General features: G+C 46.0%; 1 protein-coding gene across 2 annotated transcripts in view; it reads left to right on the plus strand.

Moving 5' to 3' along the window:
* MYO10 (myosin X) overlaps nt 1–19,241 on the plus strand; it is a 206,223-nt gene that overhangs the window by 148,518 nt on the left and 38,464 nt on the right. For both annotated transcript variants that reach the window (XM_079791410.1, XM_079791409.1), the window contains 2 exons: nt 18,894–19,018; nt 19,122–19,236. In XM_079791410.1, the coding sequence (XP_079647536.1) occupies nt 18,894–19,018; nt 19,122–19,236 (240 nt within the window). The remainder of the gene's footprint in view (nt 1–18,893; nt 19,019–19,121; nt 19,237–19,241) is intronic.

Here is a 19,241-nt window from a genome sequence, read left to right on the forward strand (position 1 = left end):
GCTGACAAGGCAGTTTGGGAACAGTGGCAGGGCCTTGAGCAACTGGCCTGGGTGCCCAGGCTTTTTTGTTCTTTGTTCTGGTTGTGTTGGTAAGCATGCCAAAAGCACAGGCTTTTGGCTACAGCCTAGAGGGGGCGCCGATGTGCAGGTGTAAACGAATAAACCCTCCAGACCCTCCGACGTTGAATATTAACTGTGTTGAGGGGTGGGTGCAAGTTAATAAAACGGACAAGGGAGTGAAGAGAAGAACCGATCATGTCTGAATTTTTCCTGTTTCTGTTCATATATTGCTGTCTGGCCTTCGATCATTGATGAGGGGAATGCGGAGACAGACTGAGGAGGGGTTTTTAGAGTTCACCAGTGTTTATAAACAACTGGTCCTGTGTATCCTGGTCCCCTAGTTTTACTGCCTTTATCACAGAATTAATTAATTAACCAATTTTTATTTTGAATCACAGAATTTAAACTCTAATTCAACACACCCTTCCCGCCCCCCCCCCCCCCCCAAGCGCAGTGACACTGTAGCAATCACTGAACTTGGGCCTGTTTTTCTACATATTCCAGGGCATAAAGCTTTCAGAATTCTCAGAGAACAAGTCAATTTTGTGGCTACTTGCTGGGGAAGAAGGCAGTCAGTCCATCGTCCTTCAGGCAGTGTGTGGTTGATGGGATGACTCTACGGGTTGTTCTCCAAACGGTTCAGGATTGAATGACTGATGAAGATGTAGACATGGGAGGCGTGTGTCATGGGACTGGGTGAAGTTTTATAGGAAATGCCGTACCACTGCCTTTCACGCGCCACAGGGCTGTCATTTAAGAACCCCGTTTTCTCCTCGATGGAGTAAGGGCAGATCACCCATGTTTAGGGTGGTTAAACTGATCCTGTCTGGATCCTCGTTCAGACTCTGGCTCACAGTGGCCACTGATGGTCATGGTGGCTAATACATGATAATGATTATACTTGTCGTTATGGAGAGAGGCAAGGGATGTGTCGTGGCAGAGACCACTGATGCTAACTGCTGTGTGGCTGTCCCAGCCTACAGGTGTTCATTTCCTCCTGGGACTCCTCACTTAACTTATTCCCCACCGACTGAACTCAGCACCTCCCCCTCCACTAGGATTCAGGAGGGACATGCATTCATTTGGGGGTTGGTGTAGAGAAGATAAATAAATTATTGGGGAAAGGATGATCAGAACCCTGGGACTACTCTTCACACCCGAGAATGGGGACTTTGGTTTGGTAAAGCCGGTTGGATCACTAAAGATGTGGGTGAAATACGTTACTCTAAGGGCGGGTGAGGAGAAAGTTTTATTGTCGCTCGTGTGTTTCCTGTCTGTCTTGGATCTAGGAGCACGTTTGCTCTCTATCATTTTTTATTTTGTACCATTTTGCTGAGTCGCTGAAGTAGTCTTCAACTTGAAACTCTTTCCTGTATACTGTTGCCCAGGCACAGTGTCCTGAAGCAAAGTGCCGGGTTGCAGATGAGCGAGCAGTTCACCCCGAGGGGCAGTTCCAGTCGCTCACTGGGAACCCTGGTCTCTGAGCATCGCCTGACCTCCTGTTTCCTAGCAACTCGCAGCTGCTCAGTGGAATATGTGGTGGTGTTCCTCATTTCTACGTAACAGATATTGGCTGCGTCTAAGGCTGGCCAATTTCCCATTAGGCCTTGCCGGCATCCACTTTAATACATGAATAAGCAAGAGAAAGGAGTCCTAGAAAGTTGGGCCGACCCGCATCCCCTCCCCACCAGGCCTCCTTTTCCTTCTGGAAAGTAGAATCCACCAAGGACTTGCCCCATACATTTCAGTTTTCTCAGGGCAGATGCATTCAGCAGTTTCCAACTAAGATTCTCCATTTGATTTTTTTTTTTTTTCTGATAGCCCAACCTACAATCATGAATACTTATAAATCAGCTACATCCATTCTCAAAGAGAGAGTTCTCTCCTTGGCTTTATTTTATTTACTTATTTTTTATTTTTGTTGTTAATCCTCATCCCAAGGATATTTTTTTCCTTTTTTTTTTTTTTTTAAGAGAGAGTGGAAGGGAGTGGGGAGACAGAGAGAGACACATCAATTGGTTGCCTCTCACCAGCACCCCGACCAGGGCCAGGAATTGAGCCTGCTACCGAGGTATGTGCCCTTGAATGGAATCGAACCTGGGACCCTTCGGTCCTCAGACCAAAGCTCTGTCCACTGAGCCAAACTGGCCAGGGCCTTGGCTTTATTTTTTTAAGCAACTGGAGAGTGGTCACTTCATCTCAGTGCCTTCCTGTGTACAGGTGCTGATGGGATGGGGTCATTTCTCAGGCCCCTTCCAGCTCTCAACTAACCCGAATCCAGTGGACTTACGCTGTTTCTAATAATCGCCATCACTTTGGTTTATGGCTCAGATTTTTTTGAGGTGCTCATTTTATTTTTCACACTTTTCATGGCAGTTCAAACTCTTCCTTCCCAATTTGGCTTTTTACTTATTTGTCTCTGAGAACCATTGTTTTCTTCTGTATTCTAACTTAAAAAAATTTGGCGGGGGGGATTTTTGTCTCTGAATTCAAACACGTCAAAGCAAGAACCCATGCTAGTATGCTCTTCTGGTGATATCTGTAAACGGGTCTGTGCTGCCGTGGTGACTGGTGACCCCACCCCATCATCTCATTCGTAGAGGAAGAAACTGAGATGAAGTGGAGCTTTATCTATACTAATAATAGGAATGTGCAAATTGGTTGGGACGCCCTCACACAACGACTGAACAGCAGGCTGCGTGGGGCAACCAGGCCAGCGGGGGTCAGTTGGGGACGACCAGGCTGGTGGGGGAGGCAGTGAGGGGCGACCAGGCTGGCAGGGGGGGCAGTTAGGGGTGACAAGGTCGGCAGCCGGGCCAGTTGGGGGCAACCAGGCTGGGGGGGGGGCAGTTAGGGGTGACCAGGCAGGCAGGCAGGCAGAGGCCGTTAGGGGCGATCAGGCAGGCAGGCAGGTAAGTGGTTAGGAGCCAGAGTTTCCAGATTGTGAGAAGGATGTCTGTCTTCCGGTTTAGGCCCAATTCCCGGGATCGGGCCTAAACCGTCGGACATCCCCTGAGGGGTCCTGGATTGGAGAGAGTGCAGGCTGGGCTGAGGAGACCTCCCCCCCACCCCAATGCATGAATTTTGTGCACCGGGCCTCTAGTAGAAGTAATAACTGGCCAAGCACTGAAAATGCACATTTGACGAACTCTCCTGGCTGTGGGCAGGGGAGAGTGTTTGGCCGCTTCTTTCCCTCCTCATCCCCTGCCTTTTGTTTTCTACCTCGGCATCCTTATCCATCTCACAGGGCCCTTTTGGCATTTGAATGACCAATGTCTTGCCGGAGTCTACAAAGAGGGACAGCTGCCTCCTAATTTGTATTTCTCTTCTAATTTGTATTTCTCAGCGGGATTTTCAGAGTGAGTTTGAATAAAGGGACGATGTATGACCTGTTCAATAGGGTGGACTGAGAAGCAGAAATGTTAATAATGATGAACAGAGTGAGATTAGGGTTTCTTTAAGATAAAAAAAAAAGGGTTTAATTACGAGCATTAGATAAAATGGCAATAGGTCATATCCCAGAGGGAGGCAGTTCTAAGGGTTGCCAGATGGGATTGACGCCGGGGGTTGGACCTTCTGTTTTCTTTATTTACACCGAGGATTGGCCCTTCGGTCTTTACCTGGGCTTTTGGGTTGATTTAGAACCAATCTTTAGTTCCTTCCCTTCCTCCCTGCTCCCTTCTTTGTGTTTTTCTGAGTCTCTTTCAACACATACTTATTGACTCTCAGGATCAATTTTTTTTTTTTAGTATCTTGAATTATTGAGAACTCCAGATGTTAAATTTATGTGACCTATCCTCATTTTAAATCTGTCTCTCGAACTCAACCTCTCATCTTTCCGTTGTTTTTACTCCCTAATTGGGGTGGACTTGCTCCTTTTCACCACACAGCCCTCTCAGGCCCTTCGTTTCTCGTGGTCTCCCCAGGACCCCCCCTGTAGGATTTCGTTATTCCCTTGCCTCAATTGGATTGATCGGTGGGCCTTTTAAAAACTTTATAAAATTGGAACATAACATACCTATTTTTTAAAAGCGATCAAATTCTAAGTGTCCAGCTTTGAAAGTGAGTCCAGACACAACACAGTATCCTGGATCAGGGAGCTGGTGAACCATTCACTTAGCCATGAACTTGCGGCGTCCGGACTCACTGACCTCTCCTCCCTCCAGACTGCCAGCCCTGTCTGGATAGTGCCCACGTTCCCCTCTCTGTCGCAGGTCCTATGGTGTTGCCAGTCATCGAGCATTGTGCTTTTTGATTGGTCCTGGTTCACATTTGTGCCAGGCTAGGAAGGGGAGGGGGCCTCCCTGCTCCCCCACCCCACTCACCCATGCTTTCCCACACTCCGGAACCTGATGTCAACCTTCCCACTCCAGCATGACCTCACCGTGCAATCCACCCAAGGACTGAGAACATCTGTCATTAGCCAACTCACCTGCCCTCCTCCACGGCGCCCTGTTCCTCATTGTCTTCCTCCCTCTGGCAAGTCCTCCCTGTATTCTGAGAACCACCTTCCTAAAACGACCCCATCCCAAGGCCATCTGGCTCTTTGGCTGTTTCAGGTGAGGCCACAACCTAGTGGTTCTCACTGTGGCCAACAGAACCTGGGCCCATGCATTCTGTCTTTGATTCTCACTTCTCTGACCTAGATTTGAACTTGACCACAACTCTGTGATGTCCATCTGGCTTTGGCATAATATACCAGCTTCTGTGGCCACTGCTGACCTCTGCTCCATTGTTGATTTGCCTTCTGAGACTTATCATCAGCATTAACCACTATACAGTTTTAAGTTAGACACTAACCTCTCGTGATCACCACGGATCTTGGTCTTCTGGAGTTTCAGCCTGTTCCCCACTGGTGTCCCCTCCTTCCCTTTTTCCACAGGATCTCTTCATTGTCTGCAACACACACATGCTAACCCCTCAGTCTCCTTCTGGGCAGACTTGGACTCTTCAGCAACAAGACACAAAATAACTGGACCACCGCCCTGGCTGGTGTGGCTCAGTGGATAGAGCGCCAGCCTGCGGACTGAAAGGTCCCAGGTTCGATTCCAGCCAAGGGAACATGCCCCGGTTGCGGGCTTGATTCCCAGTAGGGGGCATGCAGGAGGCAGCCGATTCTCTCTCATCATTGGTGTTTCTATCTCTCTATCCCTCTCCCTTCCTCTCTGAAATCAATAAAAAAAAATATTTTAAAAAATAGAATAACTGGACCACCAGTGACCTACACAGTTTGTACACATAAGTATCACATTTAATACTAAGCGCTTGTTTAAGCAGCTCCGCCATGTCGGGGCTTTGTGTACATGCCTCTGTGATTCTCTTGGTCCTTCAACCATCCCATCCTCACAGCACATCCGAATTCACTTCTTTCAACAGTTAAGTTTGTGACTACCTGTTGTGCCCTTGGGAGGATGCATTACTGAATAAAGCAAACAAAGACCTTGGCATCTTAGAGGAAACACCAACTCCTGAATGGAATGCGGGCCGTGCCTAAATGGGTTGCTCTTTTATTAGGAAGGAAAAAGTTTTTCCCAGGAGCCCCTGAGTAGGTTTGCCTCATATTTCCCTGTTTCTAGGGCCAGACAGGCCTGTGGCTGAGCCTCACTCCACAGGAAGCTAGGAGAGCATCTGGCAAAGGTGAATGGGTTTGCAGGGTTGGCGTGAGTGATCTCATTCCCAGGCCAGCTGCCCTGAGTACAGTGGGCGTTCCATGAATAAGTGAGGGTTGAGTAAAACTGTTATCAGAGAAATGCGTGGATGGTCTTTCTCCCTCGCTAGTGGGAGTCGGGTGCTTGGGGTGCCGCTAGAATAAGCATTTCGGGAGGCCGCCACCAAATGACATGTGGTTGAAGGCTCTATGGAATTACATTTCTGGGTTTGCCAAGTCCCATTTCCCTTAATCCAATCCTGGAAGAGGTGCAGTTGAGGATTCAGTAGAGCTAGAAGCAAAGCCAGCATCCGGAGTTTTCTTTCCACGGTGGAGCTGGGTCCAGTGTCGCATTAGGCTAGTTGCATTCCATCAGGCCGTTGTGTGGGGCCCACATGGCTGCTGGTCATGTGGGCGAATGCAGGAGTGTGAGAGCTCCACAAGCCAGGAGTCAAGAGAGCAAGAGCACAAGTGGGCAGGAGAGCAAACGCCTTTGCTTAGGAGCCTAAGGTATCTCAAATCTTCCCCCACGTGCAGTGGCCATGCCCATTCTGGCCAATTACCTGTTCCCAGGTGTGACTGACAGCCAAGTACATTTCCCATTTCACCCAGACTTTACTGGGCAAGCCTATAAGATTTGGCCTTCTCTTTGCTCCTTTCCTTTTATTAGTTACTAGAGGCCCGGTGCACGAAATTTGTGCACTGGTTGGGGGGGGGGGCGGTCCCTCAGCCTGGCCTGCGCCCTCTCGCAGTCCGGGAGCCCTCAGGGGATGTCCGACTGCCGGCTTAGGCCCGCTCCTGCCACCACCGCTGCACTCGCCAGCCGTGAACCCAGCTTCTGGGTGAGTGGCGCTCCCCCTGTGGGAGTGCACTGACACCCAGGGGGCAGCTCCTGCGTTAAGTGTCTGCCCCCTGGTGGTCAGTGCACATCATAGCAACCGGTCATTCCGCCGTTCGGTCAATTTGCATATTAGCCTGTTATTATATAGCATTAGGTTAAATTATAACGGTATCACAACTTTAGATGAGGAGTGGAGGGTATGAAGATGGAAAGATTGAAATACAAAAAATGTCTGGATTTTATCTTGTGTACAGTTTGGAGAACTTTTAGTCGGGATGTGATATCAGATTTTGGGATAGACATTTTGCACTTGTAAGTATTGAGGAAGAATTTAGATAAAATATATTTTCCTTATCTATGGAGCCTGGTACTTTATTTAATATTAATTAATAATACATAACAATAGTAGATTTGTGTGCACACAAATATAAAAAAAATTTCTTAAAAGCAGTACTCGGTTTGACATTGGTATACTAAGTTTGACATTGGTACCTTCTAGAGCAGCACTTCTTAAACTATGTGGTGAAAGAGCCATCCTTTTTTATTGTTGCCAGTTGGTGGTGCACAGTTACTTTTGAATACAAGAAAAATTAAGCAGCCACGTCAAATTGCTGTGAAGTTCCTAAGTGCTTCCTCCCATTTTTGGTAGATGTCTCATCATAGATGGCAGCCATCACAGGCCACACTTGGAGTCTTGCCCTCCTGGCTTTGCTAGGAGGAGGAGGAGCACAGAATCTAGGTATAGGTCCTGGTGTCTACTAGTCACGTGACTTTGAGCCTATCACTCAGACTGTATCTGCTCACTTCCTTTAAGTATATAAGGGAATGGTATTTCTGGCTTGTCCACTTGCCTCAATTGGGTTCTTTGAGATTTAATTAAAATTCTTGGTTGGAGTAACCCCTATTTAAATATTAGGTACCATTTATTTGCTGTTTCGCTCTTTTTTTTTTTTTTTTGATATATATTTTATTGATTTTTTTACAGAGAGGAAGGGAGAGGGATAAAGAGTTAGAAACATTGATGGGAGAGAAACATCAATCAGCTGCCTCCTGCACACCCCCTACTGGGGATGTGCCAGCAACCAAGGTACATGCCCTTGACCGGAATCGAACCTGGGACCTTTCAGTCCATAGGCCGATGCTCTATCCACTGAGCCAAACCAGTTAGGGCTGCTGTTTCGCTCTTAATTCAGAAAGGAATTAAATTCAGTATTGAGACTTAAACGCCAGCTCCACTGTTATCGATCCAGGGGTCCCCTATTTGCAGGGACACACTGTGGCAGAGGTTATCGACAGGAAAGCCCCAGGCGCCTTGGTCCCCAAAAGGGGGACGGGCATGAAGATGGGGAACTTCCTACAGTTTCCTGGGGATTCACAGGTGGGCGGGAGGCAGAATGGGGGCATCTGCATCCGCTGTGTGCAGGAGAGGAGGGAAGGAAGCCCAGCAGCGTGCAGTATTGTAAGGAAAGGAAGAGAAGTCTGAGCTGCAGGTGCACAGGCGGCCCTTAAAATCAGGAAACCGGAAAGGAATAAGAATGGAAGAAAGACCTTTGGAGGAGGGTGGGCTTGCATTCTTGCAGCTCAAGGAAGCATTGGACCAAGCGTTCCATACTGTGGTTTTCAGGCCATTGGTAGGTTTTGGAAACAAGTATGTGACATGGGCACAATGGTAGCTGAGATTCAAAGGAGTATATGTCCCAGGGATGCAATTAAAGAGAAAGTGCTTGAACTGCACTTTGGGGGAGCTTTAGACTGAGCCTTTCCAAGCACAGATTTGCCAATTTGGGGGTGGGGGAGGGGAGAGAATCAGAGTGTCTGTTCCCTCTTCAGTCTAGCTTTCTTACCAATTCCCCCAATGGTGCTCTATTTCAGTGTTAACATAGGTGCTGAAGAATCGGGGTTCAGTAATTGCTAAAACACCAACAAACATCCTAAGAATCTTTTGGAGTGACTTTGGAAACTAAATAGAAGTTTATTAGGAAAAATTAAATTAATATATTTTGTTGGAGAATCATTGTCTTGATTTGAAGTGGATGGAAATTCTTCATGCCCTAATACATTTGTCTAGAGTCTGTTTGTTAGTCTCCTGAAAAGTACTCATGGGGTCTCTGCTGTTTCACATTTGGGTGTTTTTCATCATTGAATGCTAGATACTGGTTTTCATAAGAAGTGATATATTTCATTTTAGTCTCTATATAAGCCTGGTAATAAAGTGGTCTTGCAGTTCATTTATATAAAGCGTTCTCTGAATATGAAACTGAAGTAAATAAAATTATAACTTCTTAGGCAGGCAGACATCCCCTGAGGGGTCCTGGACTGGGAGAGGGCGCAGGCTGGGCTGAGGGGGACCTCCCCCCCACCCACCCCCAGTGCACGAATGTCATGCACCAGACCTCTAGTAAAATTATAACTTCAAGCTTGCTGTTCTTTCACTGGTCCAGGTAGACCAGGGGCTCAGCCTAATTTAGCAGTTGAAAAATAATGTGAGTCAGATAGGAAATTAAAATTCTTCCAGTAGCCACATTTGAAAGTATAGAAAGGAATTAGTTTTGTGAAGTTAGTTTTAAAAATATATTGTAGCCCGGTATGTCCCAAATGCTGTCATTTCAACATAGTAAATTTCAAAATTATTAATGAAATAACTTACTTTTTTTTTTTTTGCTCCCCTCCCCCCTCCGCAATCTGGTGTATAATTACCTTTAGCACTTAATTTCCATTTGCGCTGTTTGAATGCATTCTTTTGCCTGGCTTTCATTCTCTGATTCAGGCCTGCAAGCTTTTTCATAGTAAATATTGTAGGTTTTGCCACTGTGGTGTGAAAGCAATCACAGACAATGCATGGCTGTGCTCCAAGGAAACTTTATTTAGAAAAACAGGTGGCAGAATCGATGGGGCTGGGAGTTGTTTCCAACCTCTGCTCTAACGAAATGAGTTCAATGTATTGTCTTATTTGCGTTTTAATTCACAGACGTTGATTTCTGTTTGGGCCTAACGTCCACTACCAAGTTAGCTATTGTGATGCATTTCATTCAAGAATATTCAGGAAAAGTGTACCAGGAAACAAACTCCATTGTTAAGTAGTGAATACTTGGGAACCGCAGGAACTCTCCCTCCCCCTTTTCCTGAGTGGCACCCAGCGGGACAAGCAGCGTGCTGGCTGGGAATCACGCTCCTTCTGCCTGGCATAAGCATAAGCTTTATGACCCTACACCAGGTCATTAACCTCTCTGTGCCTCAGGTTATACATCCGTAAAATGGGGTGATGATAATACCTACCTGATTCCGAGTTGCTGACATTAAATAAAAGCAAGCATAGTGCCTGGCATATAGTAAGTACGGGAGGTGCATGGTAGCCTTCACAGGGACTGCTACCAGGACTGCTGCGGCTACCATTACTAGGACTGTTGCTACTATAGTATTAGTGCTGCTGCTGCTACCAACACCACAGAGGTTCATAAATACAAGCCAATCCATGCACCAGGACTGAAGCCTTTCGACTTAATCAACCATCCACAGGTGATCCTAGCAGCTGCTCACCTGGTGTCACTTTGGACTTGAACTTGTTGATAAGTATCCTAGGGAAGCTTTGACAGAATCTGCAGGGATTCTGATGTTGGAAGTGGGTATCTGTTGCTTCTCTGGGTTGGTAACTACTGTGGATGTGGCGTCGGTCACTCACATTCTTTGGACCTACTTAATGAAAGTACTCGTGTCCCGTGCACCTCACAGCGGGTAGAGATGAGCACATGGTGTCTTGTATAAGTTCTTCAGAAGGTGTGAAGTGCTGAGCAAATGTCAGCTAATGGCATTTCCTGAATGGTTGCTCTGTTTGCCTTATATCACACGTTTAATTTGATCAACGTGGTCTGACGTAATTCATAGCGTGGTTATAAGGATTAAGTGAGATCATACATGTGGAGTGCTTAATTCTACGTTAATGGAAACAGTTCCTGTTCAAGGTGTAGGTAGTGCTATTTTTTAAAAGAGATTTTTAAATTGATTTTTACAGAAAGAGGAAGGGAGAAGAAGAGAAAGGGAGAAACGTCGATTGGTTGCTTCCCATACGCCCCTGACTGGGGATCAAACCTGCAACCTGGGCACGTGCCCTGATCAGGAATCGAACCAGCAACCCTTCAATGCCCAACCAATGGGGTCACACCAGCCAGGGCAAGACTTTATGTAACTATTTCCTCTCTTTTCCGTGTCCAGCGCGGCTAGAGAGTGGGTCCGATTCCTGAGTAGAGGTGGCTGGGGATTGAGAAATAAAAGAAAGAGGCAAGACACAGAGAAAGAAAAGCGGGGGCCCGATGGACTGCTGCCCTCTTCTGATGGAGAGACACTGACCCAGAGCCGATGCAGCGTGTTTATTCTATACCCCCAAATACCAGGACGTCTCACCAAAGGTCAAGACAAAGGAGATTATTTGCATTCTTGAGTAGGTGCTGAGCACTCCTGGTGCTGGGCTGGATTTAGATATCAAAACCCACTTCCCCACACCACGGGCTGAAATGAAGGTCAAGCTGACAACACCCTTGCCCTTTTGGCAAGGCGTGTTCCCAGGGCGTGGCTTTGCCGACGCCACTGGGTTCAGCTGACAATAATTAAGGAATGCCTATGTGCCTTCCCAGGGGGCCCTCTACAACTTTATAATCCAAATGGGGAGTTCACATGGCTATGTCTAATGGATATGCAAACATATGTGACACGAGGGAAAGCCTGGTCCAGGCCACCTCATGTGCCGGGAACCCAGGGAAAGGGGATCACAGATAGCGTGACTTGTTGGCTGCATCAGGAGCAGTTTATTGAAGAAGGAACATCTGAGAAACTGATCAAACTCAACAGGGAAAGACAACGGGAGAACATTTGAGGTGGCGAGGCTCAGGCTGGTTCAGCTGAGGTAAGGCAGGAAGTGAAGGTTTTTTAGTCCAGAAACAGTTATCTATAATCTGGCTCAAATGTAGGGTGTGTGTAGGGGTGGACTGACTAGGGAGGTAAATCGGGAACATATTGGGCGGGGTGGGGGGGGGAGGGCGGGGGGAGGCCTTTATAGTGCAGTTGAAGCCTTTGTCTGGAGTTGGGTGTGCTGGGAGTTTGTGAACAGAAGTCGTGGGACCAGCTGTGCCTTAGACAGATGTTTTCGTGCGTGGGTATGTGTACCTGCTTAGACTTGATGTTCAGATTTTTCCTTTCCCGTTAAGTAGTGGGGTTCGTGTGGCTCAGAGGTGAGCCCTCCAGCTTAGCCTGGGGTTTCCCGCTCAGGGTGATAACTGTTGGCTGGCAGGGGTGGTGGGAAGGCTGTGCTTGGGGGGGTGAGTAATCTCAGGACTGACTCACGGCTTTTGCCAGTCTTGCCAGTCGAGTCACCGTGTTGCTCCCTGCTCCTCACCTGGGAGGGCATTGCCCTTTCTCCAGGGAAAATTCTTTTCTGCCTCTGCCACCAAAATGCGAGAATTAGCAAGGTGGCAAGAACTGTGTCCAGTGTCTCCCCGCCCAGGAGAGGAACGGCTGCTGGAAGGACGAGGAACCTTCCTCGCCAGTTCCGTTGGCTTTTGTTTGCTGCCTGTTCAAGGTCAGGAAAATCGTATCTCTTTTAGTAACTGTGCTTTTGAAAACTGTTCAAAGCCTGATACATTTCTTATCCAAAATGTATTCACTGCTTTTGGGAGTTTGATGGAGCAGAGAGAGCAAATAAAGATGGAGAGGCCTTACATCTTCTTTAATTAGTTTTTTGTTTTGTTTTGTTTTGTTGTTAATTAGTAAGACTTTCTCAATCAGTACAGGGCTGGGAATGATACATTGCTTGTGTAACATGATCAACTTCTGGAATCTTTGACTTTTTAAAGCTGATGAAGGGTTATCAAAGGTAAGGGGGGTTTTTTTTGCTTGTTTGTATTTGAAGTTGAATTGGGGTAGAGGTAGATTTCCTAATGGTAATGCAAACACAGTATACCTAAAACGTTAAATCCATTATAAAGCTTGTTGCAATGTCTGTGCCCTCCCTACTCTGTAGTATTTACTGATCACAATAAAGAATTCTAGTTTCCAGCATAATTTTTCCCCTAAAGAAGTTTCGAACTCATTCCTTTGAGAGTTGTATCCTTTGGAAATGTGCCGCCAATTTTATAACATCATTAGGAAAATAGGTTTGATGTGTACACGTTTGATTTACATGTTTTCAGGAGTACAAAGCTCTTTGAGACTTACTTTCCTAATTGTTTGATTTAAGCAAATATTAAAACTGGTTTGTACAGGTCATTGAGCCTCGCTCCGTCCCAATGTCCGCATCTACAAAGTGGAAGAATGTTCCCCACGCAGCCAGGCCTGTCAGGGTTTCTGTGGTCAAGTGGTGTATGAAGTGAAGGATGGCTGCTGGTACCTCGCACGCATAAACAAGAGAGGCCTTGGTTCCTGCCAGGCTGTTAAACAAGAATTCGAAATTCTGTGTGTAAAATCAACAGCAGGTCTTTGAAGGGTGAATAATAGAAATCTTCTTTTAAAAATGTATTAATGTCCTTAACATTATATTTTTATGGCTATTTTGGACTTTAAAATATATGCTTCTTAAAGGAATTGAGACATCTGTTGATTAACATCTATGAAGTCATTCAAAAAGGAAGGCAATATAAAATACCTGGTTAATGACAGTTATTAAGAGAATGAAATTTAACTTTGCGCTTCCTGTCAGCCAAGGCAGAAGGGGGAGCACAGTGCATTGTCTACTCTTTTCCCTTTTTATCACTGTATTTTCAGTTTATCTTGCCTTAATCCCTTTGGCACAAGGTAGGGCATAAGTAAATTACAGTGACATATAGGGTTGTCAGTTTACAAATTTATGGTCAAACAAAGCATGTCATTCTAGAGAGGTCCCCCCCGCCCCAAAACCAAATTTGTAAAAAATGGAATCTCATTGATCCAGGTTAAATGATATTGCCTAACGATGGATGATGGCAGAGTGCAATAAGAACCAGTTATGTGCCTGTCCCACGCCCTTGTCTAGCTTGTCCTCTCTCAGAGTGACAAATGGTATGTATTATTCTCCCAGGAGACAGAGGGTCTCCCCCTCACCCCGAGTGCTGACTGCCCTGCCATCACCTGGCTCCATGACTTGCAGATACAGTGCCTCATCAGCATGGGTGACTTTTACCATCATTTTAGAGAAAAATACCTTCTCCCGAAAGCCTGGCTGGCCCCCACCCAACCCCACTGGCCTCTGAGTGGCAGGCTGGGTTTCCACCCCACCGCTCTCCCCGGGTCCTTGGTTGGTTTCTGTGAGATCTCTCAAATAGCGAAAAGCATGGGAACCTCCAGGGTCCAAAGGTGATAAACTCACTCTATTTTCTTAATTAAATAAGCACAGATTGAATGTCCCCACACTGTAGACAGGCGATGATTTCCAAGCTCGCTGCCACACCTCCTGTTTCCTTTATGCCGTGTTTATGAAATTATGGAAGGCGAGGTAATGTGCAGGGTAATCAGATTCATTAACGCAGACACGAATTCCTCTCTGTCCTTTCGTTGTAAATCACTCCCCTGCCCCGTGGCCCTTTATTTAGATTTTAAGCTGCAGAAGGTCAGGCTTGCCTGTAATTGAGTTGTGTGGAGGGCTTAGCATGCTCTATTTGTTTTGTCTAGGCATTCTGAAATCTTACTTTCTTCAGGTTGTAGGGGAAGAAAGGTTTTTCTTTTTTTTTTCTTTTTTTCTTTTTTTGTAGAGTTAAATTACCTGAAACTAAATATACTTAATCCTGTCTCCAGGATGCAGACTTGGTCCTGTACCCATCTCTTCTTGTCCATTCTAAATCCTTCCAGGTCTCCCTGGCTTTTAAAATACTGTCTTGTAAAAAAACAAAAGTCATTCAAAAATTAAGGCAATACACACACAACCACAACAAATAAAAGAGCGGCTTTATTGAGATGTAATTCACCCACCATGCAATTGAGCCCTTTAAAGTGTATAATTCAGTGGTTCACAGGTACATACAACCATCACCACAGTGACTTCTGGAACAGCATCACCTCCAAAAGAAACCCCCATCTTTCCAGCTGTTCCCTCCTCTCTGTCCCCATCCCTTTCACTCTACTTTCTGTCTGTAGGTTTCCTATTCGGGACATTTTATATGAATGAAATGAGATAATATGTAGCCTTTTGTAGCTGGTTTCTTTCACTAAGTGCAGTGGTCGGCAAACTGTGGCTCGAGAGCCACACACGGTTTGCCGCTCTGTTGACTAAGGAGTTTGCCGACCACTGACCTAGACTCTCGATTCCAGTAATTACAGGCTGTTGTTGTTCCTTGTGATTAAGCCCCTATCCCAGTGGTCGGCAAACTCGTTAGTCAACAGAGCAGCAAACCGCGGCTCTCGAGCTGCATGTGGCTCATGAGCCGCAGTTTGCCGACCACTGACTTAGTGTAATGTCCTCAAGGCTCATCCATGTTGTAGCATGTATCAGTGCTTGATTCCTTATTTATTTATTTTATTTTTATTGCTTTCCGAGAGGGAGGGAAAGGGAGAGAGATAGAAACGTCAATGATGATGAGAGTGAAACATTGATCGGCTGCTTCCTGCATGCCCCTATCAGGGATCAAGCCCAGAACTCGGGCATGTGCCATGACCGGGAATTAAACCAGTGACGTTTTGGTGCATGGGACGATGCCCAACCAACTGAGCCACACTGGCCAGGACTGTTTTTTTGTTTTTTGTTTTTTAATGGCTGGGTAACATTTCATGATGTACATGATATCAAATATACCCAGTTTCCAGTTGTGCTGTTGCCAGTAAGGGGGTCCTTCTGCGGCGGAGTCGGACCATGTTCATCCCCTGCTCCAAGCCCTTACTCCTCCTCCCATGTTCACCCTCAGACGGACTGCGGAACAGGCCAGGTTCTTTTCCTGGCTCTCAGCGCTTGTTCGAGCTGTGTTCTCTGTGGGGAATGGCCCATCCGCTCGAGCACTGAATAGTACTTGTAAGAGCTCAAACTCTGGGTTTTTTCCTCTCCTTAGTATTTCCTCGCCTATATTCCCAAGGAAGTTCATTCTAATCTTTACTATGTTTTGTATTAGGCTTTCTACTATATAAGTAGTGATGTTTGGTGTGCCCATCACCATCCTAAATTCAGGGTCCCTGGAAACAAAATTCTGCCCCTCTGAGGTTGTGCAGTGTATAGAGGCAGGGGGTTATGGGAAATCTAAAACTGTAAAAGAAATTAAGTCTAAAAAAAAACCACTATGGATCCCTGGCCGGTGGCTCAGTTGGTGGGAGCATGGTCCCATACACCAGGAAGGTTGTGAGTTCGATCCCCAGTCAGAGCACATACCTGGGTTGTAGGTTAGGTCTTCAGTCGAGCGCTTGTGGGAGTCAACCAATTAATGTCTCTCTCTCTCTCTCTCTCTCTCTCTCTCTCTCTCTCTCTCTTTCTCTTTCTCTTTCTCTCCTTCTCTCCCTCTCTCTCTCTCCCCCCTCCCTCTCTCCATCTTCCTTTCTCCTCCCTCCCTCTCTTCCCCTCCTCTCTCCCATTCTCTCTCTCTAAAATCAATAAACATATCCTTAGGTGAGGATTTGTAAAGCTATGGAGACAGTAAAAGGATTAGTGGCTAGTAGCAGTTGGAGGGAAGAGATGAATAGGCAGAGCATGGCGAGTTTTAAGGGCAGTGAAACCACTCTGAATGAAACCCTAACAGTGGCTCTATGTCATGTTACAGTTGCCCAAACCTAGAATGTAATGTCCACTATGGACTTAGCTAAGGTGATAACCATGTAGGTTTATCAGTTACACGACAAATGTACCATTCTGGTGGGGGGTGTTGATTAAAGAAAAAAAAAATCTACCCTCCACCTTTTCTTTAATCCCTCCCCGCCCCCAAGCATGAATTATGGACCTTTGCATGCAGAGGTGTTTATTAATTTAGTATCCAGTAAATGGATTAAGACCAGACTCCTGTGACTATAATTGCCCTGGCTTATGGCTGTTATTTCCAAAATTCACCCTAATTATCGCCATCAAAACTTCACTGTTAGTACCTGCAGGCAGTCTTTGTGGGAGCCAGCTCAGCTCGGGACAGGGACTTACCAGGGAGCACTCTGAAGTTTTAAAGGGCATCGTGCCTTTAAGTTTGTGGCTTGTCCCGTCTCCAGCTGGGTCATCTTTGAACACTCAATTCACCAGGAGAGAAAGTGGGAACTCCAGAGAGAACCACCAGTGGAAATACAGGGTTAGCCCCCTCACGATGGCAGCGTGGGTTGCCCCTGGCAACACTCTGCCTATAGACCCCCCCTCCCCCTTCCCCTGGTTTCGTTTCTGTGAAAGGGCAGAAACACAATCGCAGTGGGCGCCTGGAAGGAGTGGCCACTCTCAGTGGCTCTCTCCCTCCCCTCCAGCCCCTCCCTGGGCCATATGAAATCCTACAACCACACCACACTAATTAGCCCGAGAATGGAAGGGGTTGTCATGGCAACCGAGCACTTTTTAAAGCACAGGAATGGTGTTCATTATTGTTCAGTGTCTTTAGCTGTGGCGAAAAGGTCAGCGTGGCAGTTGTTTTCCATATGAATTTTGGCCCCAGAGCCAAACAGAGTGGAATGTTCCTCGGAGACACGGGATGATGGTAAGCGCGGCTGCACTTTTTGGATGGGGCGTCCCTTTAGCAATCCATTTCAGAATGTTTTGATATCTAGTGCCAAACTAAGGAATTGGGTGGACTTTGTTAGAGAGAGATTGGAAGAAAAGAAGCAAGGGAAACGGTATGGGTCAGGAATGGTGAAAGCTTGAAGGAGATTCTTTAAAAAGTTTTAGAGCATCAAATGATTACATGCTAAGTTAGGAGGTTTCTCTGGTTATGACTTTAACAAAGTTGACTAAGTCTGGTGCTTTATTCAGGGTTTGTTTTATATTACCGCTATACTAGTCTTTGCTGCTGGTCAGATTATGTTACCAAATAAATGTAGCAAGCATTTTAACCACATATCTTCAGGGCAGCTGCCTCTCTCTGTTGTTAATTCAAATAGTAAGGAAGAACAGTAACCAAGGGTAATTTTGTTTTCTTACTTTTACGTTTTTCCACTTTTCTAAGGATATTTGAAATAATCAAGACTAGAAACCTCTGAGGCACAATTCTTGGGATGTTTGCCCTAACTTGTTGGCTATCTATCCCCGGGGAGAATACTGCTGAGTTAAGACAATTTGACCGGTGTTTGCAGAAGAAGTTTAAGTGTAAGTCAGCCCACTGGAGAGGATGACAGCTATTCCGTCAAAAGCTGGAAGGGAGATTGGCACAGCATTCTTTAAGTTTATGTGTTGCTAGTTTGGAACGCGTACAGAATTACATGGCTTTCAGCCTAATTTTGTGTTAATGACCAACTGACTACGTTTCTGTGGTTCTCAAATGTGAGCCACTTTCCATATTTTGCACTTTTAATCAATGCACTTCTAGCCCATGGCACTATTTTTCAGCCATTTTATACACAGTTGTGTAGGATAACAAACTTCAGATTAATGGAAGGGAATGCGTATTGGAATTAAAAAGCGAATCACTGCCCACAGAGCTGTGAATGGGAAGTGGCCTACTTTTGGGCTTTACTCTGAAAGACTTTATTGTCCTGTGAGCAATGCCAGTTTGTTTGGCAACTGAATGGATAAGAGAATACATTTCAGAATGTTCAGTCTTGGTTTGATTTCCTCTGTCTTTAATTTGCATGTCCTGGGATTCAGTTGTTTAGTCATCATGGTATGGAGCTCTCCATAAATGGGGTATTTGACTGGAAATTGAGACAATTAAAGTTCTTTTTTGTCTCTTTTCTCCACCCCCATTCCTTCCCTCCTCCTCACTGGGTCACTGTATTTATTAGCTAAAAATGTCTTTAAATGCTTTGAAATTGAAGTTTAAAAAGTAAGTAAAGTGATATTTGTATGACACTTTGGATTCTTTGGAAAACATAGAATTAAATATGGTGGTACATTTATGATATTTGTAAAACAATCAAAAATTGAAACATGGTTATTAATATCAAGGAATCATTGGTATCTTTTAAGGTATGATAATGTTGTTGCGATATGAGAAAATGATAATGATATGTTTACAAGTGAGGCAGTGTGATATCTGGGACTTGCTTCAAAAAAAATCCAAGGGTAGAAGTAAGTGGGCTCCCGGATGGGCAGGATTGACAGGGGGTGATGGTTGTTGAAGCAAAGAGATGGGTCCCTGGGGGTGGGAGTCACTTTCTGAAGGTTGTTGTTTGTTTGTTTGTTTGTTTTTGGTGTAGGTTCAGTGTGTGGGGTGGGTGGGTGTGGGTGTGTATCACAGTGGTAGGGTGGCCTTGTTAACTTTATCTCTCACCTTCCGTGTGTTTTAGATGCCAGACCAGTTTGACCAGGCAGTTGTGCTAAACCAGCTGCGGTACTCGGGGATGCTGGAGACAGTGAGGATCCGCAAGGCAGGATATGCCGTCCGGAGACCCTTTCAGGACTTTTACAAGAGGCAAGACGGAGCGGAATAAATCCACTTTCTTCCCAAAGGGATTGGGAAGAGCGGGAGTGCAGTAAAAGGTGACGCCGGCCGCTTTGGCCCCTTTCCGTTGCAGGTATAGAGTGCTGATGCAGAACGTGGCTGTGCCCGAGGACATCCGAGGGAAGTGCACGGCCTTGCTGCAGCTCTACGACTCCTCCCACAGCGAGTGGCAGCTGGGGAAGACCAAGGTAAA

The sequence above is a fragment of the Cnephaeus nilssonii genome, assembly GCF_951640355.1.
Source record: "Cnephaeus nilssonii genome assembly, chromosome: 2".
NCBI lineage: Eukaryota > Metazoa > Chordata > Mammalia > Chiroptera > Vespertilionidae > Cnephaeus > Cnephaeus nilssonii.